At 42.2% G+C, this 12,140-nt stretch overlaps 1 protein-coding gene across 1 annotated transcript in view; it reads right to left on the bottom strand.

The window, feature by feature from the left end:
* LOC100851552 (ATP-binding cassette sub-family C member 4-like) overlaps positions 1-12,140 on the bottom strand; it is an 83,811-nt gene that overhangs the window by 50,736 nt on the left and 20,935 nt on the right. The window contains 1 exon segment of the mRNA XM_059892173.1: positions 1,825-2,049. Within this exon segment, the coding sequence (XP_059748156.1) occupies positions 1,825-2,049 (225 nt within the window).

Raw genomic sequence — 12,140 nt, 5'->3', positions numbered from 1 at the left:
GCAACAGGCTGGTTCCAAATAGGAAAAGGAGTACGTCAAGGCTGTATATTGTCACCCTGCTTATTTAACTTATATGCAGAGTACATCATGAGAACTGCTGGACTGGAAGAAACACAAGCTGGAATCAAGATTGTTGGGAGAAATACCAATAACCTCAGATATGCAGATGACACCACCCTTATGGCAGAAAGAGAAGAGGAACTCAAAAGCCTCTTGATGAAAGTGAAAGAGGAGAGTGAAAAAGTTGGCTTAAAGCTCAACATTCAGAAAACTAAGGTCATGGCATCTGGTCCCATCACTTCATAGGAAATAGATGGGCAAATAGTGTCAGACTTTATTTTTGGGGGCTCCAAAGTCACTGCAGATGATGACTGCAGCCATGAAATTAAAAGACGCTTACTCCTTGGAAGGAAAGTTATGACCATTCTAGATAGCATATTCAAAAGCGGAGACATTACTTTGCCAACAAAGGTCCGTCTAGTTAAGGCTACGGTTTTTCCAGTGCTCATGTATGGATGTGAGAGTTGGATTGTGAAGAAAGCCGAGTGCTGAAGAATTGATGCTTTTGAACTGTGGTGTTGGAGAAGACTCTTGAGACTCCCTTGGACTGCAAGATCCAACCAGTCCATTCTAAAGGAGATCAGTCCTGGGTGTTCTTTGCAAGAACTGATGCTAAAGCTGAAACTCCAACACTTTGGCCACCTCATGCGAAGAGCTGACTCACTGGAAAAGACTCTGATGTTGGGAGGGATTGGGGGCAGGAGGAGAAGGGGACGACAGAGGATGAGATGGCTGGATGGCATCACCGACTCGATGGACATGGGTTTGGGTAGACTCCAGGAGTTGGTGATGGACAGGGAGGCCTGGCGTGCTGCAATTCATGAGGTCGCAAAGAGTCAGACATGACTTAGTGACTGAAAAACAACAATATATAACTGACATAGATACAGGTATCTATTAATATATATATATATATATATATATATATATATATATAAGATCCGTGTAGTCAAGGCTATGGTTTTTCCTGTGGTCATGTATGGATATGAGAGTTGACTGTGAAGAAGGCTGAGTGCCGAAGAATTGATGCTTTTGAAGTGTGGTGTTGGAGAAGACTCTTGAGAGTCCCTTGGAGTGCAGGAGATCCAACCAGTCCATTCTAAAGGAGATCAGTCCTGGGTGTTCTTAGGAAGGACGGATGCTAAAGCTGAAACTCCAATACTTTGGCTACCTCATGAGAAGAGCTGACTCATTGGAAAAACTCTGATGCTGGGAGGGACTGGGGGCAGGCAGAGAAGGGGACGACAGAGGATGAGATGGCTGGATGGCATCACTAATTCAATGGACATGAGTTTGGGTGAACTCCGGGAATTGGTGATGGACAGGGAGGCCTGGCCCGCTGCAATTCATGGGGTCACAAAGAGTCGGACACGACTGAGTGACTGATCTGATCTGATCAATGTAAAAGAAGGTTTTAATGAACAACAAAAGTTCCACAAATACAGCTATGAGATTTAAGTATGAAAACATTGAAAACCAATTTGATAATCAGAATCCATTACAAGCTGAGTGGATATTATGCAACAACCTGTGGATAAAAGTTATCAAAGGCAGCTCTGACCCGATCTCAACACAAAACTTTTCATTATTTACTGGTAAAGTTTGCTTAAATGACAACAACAAAATTGGCCTGATGCAAATAGCAAACCTCTCTAGGAAGGTGTAAATGATCCCAGTTATAAATTTTTAGTTTTCAGAGAACTTTCCCAAAATGCTTCTGTTGCTTGAGGGGAGGTACACACCATGGTACTAAGTGACACTCACCTTGCGGTAGATCATGTGGCACACGGCTACTCTCAGCCTCATCCCCACGCGCTGCATGTGGTAGAAGCACAAGTGGTGCAGAACGGCCCACAGGAGCACGCAGGCGCTCAGCCCTGCCGCATAGCTGTAGGCTTCGTGCAAAGCGGCAGAATCATTGGGATCATAGTTTTCAATATAACTAACCATTTTCCCCCAAAACATGGGTTGAACTACTTTGATGCCTTCCTGAAGGAAAAAAACCTTAATTAGAAATACAAGTCATGCCAGTTTTTCTTAACACAAGCTTTACTTTTATTATTAGCATGTTAAAAAGCCATCTTGAAAAAAGGCTACATTCATGGCTAATCTAAAAGAAAAGTACACAGATCCACTATCTCAAAGAAGACAAGCAGACAACATTTTTAGTTTTAACGTAAGCCAAAATCTTACATTCAAAGACAATAAAGCCTTAGTATTGGGTTGGCCAAAAAGTTCTTTTGCTTTTTAAGTAATAATAAAAGGCACATTTTCACCAAGAATTTTTTTGAACAACCTTTTCAAAGTTCTGTTCCATTACCTTCTTCCATTTTTCAGGCAATTTCCTAATTCTACCTTCCCAAAACTTTGTATCTTTTTGAGGAAAACTTTGTATCTATTTCAGGTGCCTTTTACAGTCTTCCAGAGAATTAAAATTTTCTTCCATTAATAGAATTTTGTAAAAAAACAAAATACATGGAAATCTGAAGATGCAATGTCTGGTAAACATAGAAGATGAGATAGATCCTCCAGGTCAGGCTGTAACAGTTTCTGCCTGGTCATCAAAGAAACATGCGGTCTTACATTATCCTGATGGAAGATAATGCATTTTCTGATGACTAATTTCAGACACTTTTCATCAAGTGCTGCTTTAAGTTGATCTAATTGGGAGAAGTACTCATTTGAATTAACTGTTTGGTTTTCCAGAAGAAGGTCATAATAGAAAACTCCCTTTCACTCCCACAATATACATAACATCAACTTCTCTGGATGAAGACTGGACTTTGGTGTGGTTGGTGGTGGTTCATTTCACTTACCCCATGATCTCTTCTATTCCACATTGGTGTACAGTATCCACTTTTCATCACCCATCACGATTTGTTTTTAAAAAGGAGCATTTTAATAATAGTTACATTTCAGTAGAGAATTGAGTGTGGAAATATGGTCAAGAAGGGTTTTTTGCCCCCCTGCTTAACTTAGATGGAAAACAAACAACAAAGTGATTAACATAAGCAAAATGGTAAAATGACTTTTGATGTTTTTTTGGATATTTTGAGAATGTTGGCTATCTCCCACATGATATAACATTGATTGTTCTCAATCAATGTCTGGATTTTATCCCTGTCAACTTCTACTATCAACTGGTCTAATCAACTGTGGAACATTATCCACCAAGAAACCTCCAACACAAAACTTTTCTCCTTTTTTGGCTGTGTTGAGTCTTCATTGCAGTGCTCAGGCTTCTTTTGTTGGGAACTGCCAGTTTAGTTGCCCTGAGGCATGTAATATCTTACTTCCATGACCAGAGATCAAACTCATGACCCCTGCATTGAAAGGCAAACTCTTAGGACCACCAGGGAAGTTCCCAGATAGGTTTTCTTTTGAGAGCTCTCTACTGTCTGTACAAAGTTGAGGCACCCACACACAAGAGGAAAGGAAGAAGAATCCAAAGCTCAAAACGAGAAGCACAACTAAAAAGCATTTTCTGTTCAACCAACTGGTGCCTGCTCAAATTATTTACAGAAAGCTGACTCCATCTCTCAAATGGATAAGGCACTGAAGCCCTACACTCCTGTCTTGCTCTACACACACATGTTCACAGGCTGTAACACCTGCCTTACCGTCCACAAGGTCACAGGAGATTTCATCTACTCCAGAGAAGAGAAGACCATTTCAGTCAGTTCAGTCACGCAGTTGTGTCCAACTCTTTGCGACCCCATGAATCGCAGCACACCAGGCCTCCCTGTCCATCACCAACTCCCAGAGTTCACTCAATCTCACGTCCATCAAGTCAGTGATGCCATCCAGCCATCTCATCCTCTGTCATCCCCTTCTCCTCTTGCCCTCAATCCTTCCCAGCATTAGGGTCTTTTCCAATGAGTCAACTCTTCACATGAGGTGGCCAAAGTATTGGATTTCAGCTTCAGCATCAGTCCTTACAATGAACACCCAGGACTGATCTCCTTTAGGATGGACTGGTTGGATCTCCTCACATTCCAAGGGACTGTCAAGAGTCTTCTCCAACACCACAGTTCAAAAGCATCAATTCTTCAGCGCTCAGCCTTTTTCACAGTTCAACTCTCACATCCATACATGACCACTGGAAAAACCATAGCCTTGACTAGTCAGACCTTTGTTGGCAAAGTAATATCTTTGCTTTTGAATATGCTATCTAGGTTGGTCATAACTTTCCTTCCAAGGAGTAAGTGTCTTTTAATTTTATGGCTGCAGTCACCATCTGCAGTGATTTTGGCGCCCATAAAAAATAAAGTCTGACACTGTTTCCACTGTTTCCCTGTCTATTTCCCATGAAGTAATGGGACCAGATGTCATGATCTTAGTTTTCTGAATGTTGAGCTTTAAGCCAACTTTTTGACTCTCCTCTTTCACTTTCATCAAGAGGCTTTTGAGTTCCTCTTCACTTTCTGCCATAAGGGTGGTATCATCTGCATATCTGAGGTTATTGAGATTTCTCCCAGCAATCTTGATTCCAGCTTGTGCTTCTTCCAGCCCAGCGTTCCTCATGATGTACTCTGCATAGAAGTTAAATAAGCAGGGTGACAATATACAGCCTTGACGTACTCCTTTTCCTATTTGGAACCAGTCTGTTGTTCCATGTCCAGTTCTAACTCTTGCTTCCTGACCTGCATATAGGTTTCTCAAGAGGCAGGTCAGGTGGTCTGGTATTCCCATCTCTTTCAGAATTTTCCACAGTTTATTGTGATCCACAGTCAAAGGCTTTTGCATAGTCAATAAAGCAGAAATAGATGATTTTCTGGAACTCTCTTGCTTTTTCAATGATCCAGCGGATGTTGACAATTGATCTCTGGTTCCTCTGCCTTTTCTAAAACCAGCTTGAACATCTGGAAGTTCACGGTTCACATACTGCTGAACCTGCGTAGGAACCTGGAATGTCAGGTCCATGAATCAAGGCAAATTGGAAGTGGTCAGACAGGAGATGGCAGGAGTGAACATCGATATTCTAGGAATCAGTGAACTAAAATGGACTGGAATGGGTGAATTTAATTCAAATGACCATTATATCTACTACCGTGGGCAGGAATCCCTTAGAAGAAATGGAGTAGCCATCATGGTCAACAAGAGAGTCCAAAATGCAGTACTTGGATGTAATCTCAAAAACGACAGAATGATCTCTGTTCGTTTCCAAGGCAATCCATTCAATATCACGGTAATCCAAGCCTATACTCCAACCAGTAATGCTGAAAAAGCTGAAGTTGAATGGTCCTATGAAGACCTACAAGACTTTTAGAACTAACACCCAAAAAAGATGTCCTTTTCATTATAGGGGACCGGAATGCAAAGGTAGGAAGTCAAGAAGACCATGTAGTGGAAGAATTATGAGTAACATGACCATACCAGAGTAAGATGCCCAGTTTTCAGGAACACAAAAGCTCACTGCTACATTTCCAGAAAGCCCCATCATTCACCCCTAGAAGTGCTAAAACCTTAAGAAGAGCCCCTCACATCATAGATTATAAAACACACTGTTTATAGAGTTTACTGAGATAGAAATCTGCAGGCTTACACAGAGAAGCAAGAATGTCAAACTACACAAGGCAGTCCCAGCCCAGATACGATCAAGGGATGCCCAGTGCTACAGGCTACAAACCTGGGGATATCCACCAGAATCCCAGCAGTAACACCTGCCATCCCAAAGTGTCCTAAAACTGTGATTCTCTTTGGGAATGACCACTGTCTGTTACTCAGCTCTCTATTTGGTCCTAATATCATTGTAATTACAAGAAAAGTAAGAGTAATGTCATCTACTTAACACTGTCAGATCAGATCAGATCAGTCACTCAGTTGTGTCCGACTCTTTGCAACCCCTTGAATCACAGCATGCCAGGCCTCCCTGTCTATCACCAACTCCTGGAGTTCACTGAGACTCACGTCCATGGAGTCAGTGATGCCATCCAGCCATCTCATCCTCTGTCATTCCCTTCTCCTCCTGCCCCCAATCCCTCCCAGCATCAGAGTCTTTTCCAATGAGTCAACTCTTTGCATGAGGTGGCCAAAGTACTGGAGTTTCAGCTTCAGCATCATTCCTTCCAAAGAAATCCCAGGGCTGATCTCCTTCAGAATGGACTGGATGGATCTCCTTGCAGTCCAAGGGACTCTCAAGAGTCTTCTCCAACACCACAGTTCAAAAGCATCAATTCTTCGGCGCTCAGCCTTCTTCACAGTCCACCTCTCACATCCATACATGACCACAGGAAAAACCATAGCCTTGACTAGATGAACCTTTGTTGGCAAAGTAATGTCTCTGCTTTTGAACATGCTATCTAGGTTGGTCATAACTTTCCTTCCAAGGAGTAAGCGTCTTTTAATTTCATGGCTGCAGTCACCATCTGCAGTGATTTTGGAGCCCCAAAAAAATAAAGTCTGACACTGTTTCCACTGTTTCCACATCTATTTCCCATGAAGTGATGGGACCAGATGCCATGATCTTCGTTTTCTGAATGTTGAGCTTTAAGCCAACTTTTTCACTCTCCACTTTCACTTTCATCAAGAAGCCTTTGAGTTCCTCTTCACTTTCTGCCGTAAGGGTGGTGTCATCTGCATATCTGAGGTTATTGATATTTCTCCCGGCAATCTTGATTCCAGTTTGTGTTTCTTCCAGTCCAACGTTTCGCATGATGTACTCTGCATATAAGTTAAATAAACAGGGTGACAATATACAGCCTTGATGTACTCCTTTTCCTATTTGGAACCAGTCTGTTGTTCCATGTCCAGTTCTAACTGTTGCTTCCTGACCTGCATACAAATTTGAACACTGTAAATGCAACAAATCCAGGAAAAAAAAAAAAATACTGCAAAATAAAGGCAGGTCATTACTGCCTAAATATCTCGATTTTTCTGCTGAGAGACAGAATTTAATATGCCAATTGAGCAAACAGCCTCACTAAGGATTAAGGCCAGTCCAGGGCCTATAACTTCTACTCTTCTGTCTGTTCCTGATTCTAACCCTCCATTAGTGAGGTAAAAAACAACTGAGAAAGTATTCACTATCAAACTTGAAACTAGGGGCTCTCCTGATAGCTCAGTTTGTAAAGAATCCACCTGCAGTGAGGAGACCCCTGTTTGATTCCTGGATTGGGAAGATCCGCTGGAGAAGGGGTAGGCTACCCGATCCAGTATTCTTGGGCTTCCCTTGTGGCTCAGCTGGTAAAGAATCCACCTGCAGTGTGGGAGACCTGGGTTTGATCCCTGGGTTGGGAAGATCCCCTGGAGAAGGAAAAGGCTACCCACTCCAGTGTCCATGGACTGTATAGTCTACGGGGGTCGCAAAGAGTCAGACACAATTGAGTGACTTTCACAAACTTGAAACTAACCAAATTAAAACTTTCTGGATAAGCAAGGAGAAGACCAAAAATTGTTCCCCAAACCATTCATCTTTGACGTCAGTCTAAGTTTGATCTGTGAATATTCTTTCCACAGACCAATTGAGAATAGAGTTCTTACTCCTTCACAGGAATTCTTCACAACTGTGAAACCATAAAGGATTTTTAAAAGAGTCCAATACAATATGACAACATTCGTTCAAGTTTCCACAGGAATCTCAGGGTATAAGAGAGACAGACAGACATTTCTTGGTGCAGTCCCTAGTATCAACCTTCTGAAAGTACTTGACTTTTGGGCCCTATTTCCTGCTTCTTAGGGGAACTTCTCAGAGGGTTAAGTGCTAAAACTTCCCTAGTCAGTATAGTTTTTCTGTTATATTTCTACATGTACTTAAAAGGTTTCTTACCCAACTCCACCATCTCCACTTCATGAGAAAAATTAATAAAACACAGAAAATAGAAACAAGTTATCAAAGAAAAAAATGCTTGAGTGAAATATATAAGCAGAAAATAATGAGCTTACAGAAAAAATGAATAGACAGTTTATCTTCAGAAATGGGGGAACAGGTGACAAAGAGTAGAGCTGAGAAAGATCCAGAGCTAAGGAGGAAAAGCAGTGAATCTGGGAAAATAATAACCATTAGGATTCTAAATATAACTTTACTCCTCCTCACACAGTGGTCTTCATCCTGACTGCAGCTTAGCATCACCTGGGGGGAGGGGGGGGTGGTTAGGAGCACTCTGAGGCCTGAAACCCAGCCTGCAGAAACTGATTTAGGTTCATATGATTAGGGATGGAGCCTGAAGTTCCCTCTCCCTAGAAGACGCTGGATGCAGAAACTAATCCCATGTAAGCATCTTCTGTTCTCCTGTATCATCAGGGCATCTGGACATGGAGGGGCCATGAACCTGCTCTGAAGGACTTACAAGTGCCACAGAGGGTTTTAACCACAGTTCCATGCTACATATCATGCTTCTAGGAAAATTCCTTATGAAACCAAACTCTTGAGACTCCAATGAAATTCAGACCTTTCATTTGACACTACACAAAAAATTAAATGTTTACAAATACTATATCTACAAAATAAAAACATGAATCAAAAATTGTAATGTTACCTCTAAAAGGGGAGGGAGAATTAGAATGGAGCCAACAAGGATATCAGTCTTCCTTAAAAACAGCCTCTTCTGTTGACTGAGTTTGAAATTGTGAAAACATTATCAGTTCAGTTGCTCAGTCGTGTCCGACTCTTTGCAACCCCATGGACCACAGCACGCCAGGCCTTCCTGTCCATTACCAACTCCCAAAGTCTACTCAAACCCAACTCCACTGAGTCGGTGATACCATCCAACCATCTCATCCTCTGTTGTCCCCTTCTCCTCCTGCCTTCAATCTTTCCCAGGAAAACATTATGAAAGTAAAAGTGAAGTCGCTCAGTTGTGTCTGACTCTTTGCGACCCCGTGGACTATAGCCCACCAGGCTCCTTCGTCCATGGGATTCTCCAGAAAAGAATACTGGAGTAGGTTGCCATTTCCTTCTCCAGGGGATCTTCCCAATCCAGGGATCGAACCCAGGTCTCTCACATTGCAGGCAGATGCTTTAACCTCTGAGCCACCAGGGAAGCCCAAGGAAAACATTATACAGAATTATAATTATAAAACAATAAAGTTTTCAGAAGCAATTCCTAAGATTTCAGAGTAAAATGAAACAAAAGTTATATCCATCCAGTAGGCTGAGTTATACAAAAGAGAATTATTAAAGGTGGTTGTAAAAAAATAATTTGAAAACACATTCCCTGTGTGATATGCCTAAGGACAATATGAACAGCAAAAAAAAAGCTTCCAAAAGTCACATTATGGTTAATAGTGTTGATACTATAAGATTTTTAAATGAGTAATTATGTTGATATCATTGAGAACTGGGATTAGGCATGGCAGAAAAGAGAACAGATAGTGAAAGAAAACAGATACCAATCTAAGAGTTAAAAGAGAAAGTAAAAACACTACTGTCCGGAATCTGATTTAGATTGAAAATACCCATATAAACTCAAGGTTTGTTTACTACAAAAAACGTATACTAGCTTTGTCCAATGACAAAGCTGAGGAACAATAGACAACTCAACAGCAAGGAGCACCCCTAGTGCCCAGACCATAGTCTCTAAATACCATTTCCCACTAGAAGGAGCCATGGCTGCTTGGAGAAATGGAGATTCCAGGGCTGGGGCAAATTTGTACTTAAGGGTGAGCAGCTTTTTTTGTGTAAAGATAAACTAGAAACATCTTGTCACATCAGAAATCAAAAAATTAGCAAGGATTTCTACAGTATGCACAAAAGACAGGAGTCCTGGGAAGAGACGCATTCTATCCTTAATGGCAGAGGCTGGTTTCACAAAGAACTTAGAAAACTCATTGCTGTTTATAGGCCATTATGGCTGAATGAGATCTCTTGAGAAAAGTCCCTTCTAAAAGCCAACTTTTCTGGAAAGTAATTAAAAGTTTCACTTCCAAGCAGGATTTTGATTTTTTTCATCATTATGAAAGTAATCTTTAAAAAAAAAGGAGTCATATATTTCCTTGATTTTTTAAAGAAAATGGATTGAGGGGAATTGGAGGATGAGTGAAATAGGTGAGGGAGATTAAGAGACACAAACCAGTTATAAATAAACAAGTTGTGGGAATGTAATGTACAACATAGGGAATACAGTCAATAACACTGGAAAAATTTGGATAGTGACAGAGGATAACTAGACTGATCAGGGTGATTATTTAATAATGCACAAAAATACTGAGTCATTACACTATATACTTGAAACTAATATAATAATGTAAGTCAATCATACTTCAATTTTTAAAACTTTTTTTCAATGAGACAATAAAAATACAGTTTTAAAAAATGAATTGAAAAGCATCACCCTCATATATGTCTCAAGGTCATCACTGTGGATATTACTGACATCTGATGGCTCATGCTAAGCTCTCAAGAATCAGCAGGGCAGGTCTGCTCTGCAGGTCCCTGTCTGCTTGGCTCAGTGCCCTCTCCTCCTCTCCCTTGCTGTGTGGTCCTCAGTGGTTGCTCTGAGCCCACATATCTCTGCCACCAGCAGCCACTCCTCAGCCTCTTAGGTAGAGCAGAAGTGAGGGATACAAGGAAGAAAGGGTTGGGAAATAAATGCAAAGACCACTCAGCTCTCCGGAAATGAGTCAAGGCACAAAGCCCTGAGTCCAGGCACAAAGCCCACTTTGGGACGCAGAGGATTCTACTTCCTGCTCATTAGTTGAGCTCCAATGTGAAGATTTACACAAATATGTACTTCCTACATTCTCCACCTAAAGCAGAGACAACCAGCAAAAGTGGCCTTGGACAAAGGTCAGTAATTAGACAAGGCCAGCCATTTCCAAGGTTCGCAGGAAGCAAACATAAACCCTCTTCACTCTGCCCCTCTCAGGGGAAGGGACTGGGTGAACCCCCTCTGGTTCTCTGAGGTCACCCCACTTACACACCAACAGGTGGAGACCTCACCTCTCAGAGAGAAGCCCTGATGACCTGGGGAGTGGTCTCTGTGTCTCTGGTCCAGGAAGAGTCTTCAGGCCCCTCCTCTCCACCCTGAGGGGACCAGGCAGGCGGAGACCTGTTCTCCTCACCCAAAGTCCCCATGGGGGTGCTCACAGGGGCCAGGGTGGTGATAACTCGCTGGCTGTTCTGTTCTAATCAGGGGTGACCTGCACGTGCTCCAGGTTGAACATTAGCCTGGTACTGGCTTCCCCAAGCATTATGATCACTCCTCAATTCTCACAAGACAGAGGTTTCACACTTAAATCCTAACCCCAGAATCCTCACCCTGGACTGGCACCACCTATGCTGCCAGGAGTGCCTGTGCTGTGGTTGGTCACAGCACTGTCTGGGAACCACGGGTAACCCATGTGTCGTCTGTGCACTAGAGGAATTAAAAGAGGGCAGGAGGTCACAAAGTAAATGTGTTCATGTTTTAGAGAATCCAGAGCTGAGTTTAGATCTTCCACTATCTAAAATTATCACCACTTAGGGATGGTAATGAGGGGAAGCTGGCTTCTTAAGATGCTCCTGGTCCATCTGACCACAGCATGATGTTGTTGCCAGCATCAACATCCTAGTCAAATCTGGCACCCAGGGGACATGGTCACCTGAAATCTACCCACAATTACGATCCCAAATCTGACTTTCTGCTCCAGAAAGTTCTTAGTGTCCTATTTATTATCCTTAAACAAAGTTCAGGATGCATGTGTCTGAGACCCTGAAGATAAAGCTCTAAAGACAAGCCTTCCTGACCCCGGATGAACCTTTGAGATGATCAGGCTTATAAGTCAGAGTGCCTGAAATGGAACCTCACTTTGTCATTTAAGCTCCCTGTAACCACAGGCAACCTATGTAATTACTTGGGTTCAGAGTCCTTTCTTCTACAATGGAGTATATAGGAAACCCACAACTTCGCTGAGTTAGCCAAAGGAATAAAAACATTATTATACATAAAGTGCTCATAGCAGTTCCTGATACATAACTTATTTCGAGCACTTGCTATTGCTATTGCTGCACCACTAACAGTACTGCGGCTGCCACCACCAGTACTACTCAGTATGACCCCTTGTTACTGCCACTAGTACTTACAGTACTACTACTGAGATGAGCCCCCCCATTTACCAGGTCCTCAACTCCCCACTTCTCTGCCATGACCGCCCAACAACCA

The sequence above is a fragment of the Bos taurus genome, chromosome 12, assembly GCF_002263795.3.
Source record: "Bos taurus isolate L1 Dominette 01449 registration number 42190680 breed Hereford chromosome 12, ARS-UCD2.0, whole genome shotgun sequence".
Classification (NCBI taxonomy): Eukaryota; Metazoa; Chordata; class Mammalia; order Artiodactyla; family Bovidae; genus Bos; species Bos taurus.
The sequence above is the reverse complement of the archived record's forward strand: the minus strand, read 5'-3'. Positions and strand labels throughout refer to the sequence as shown.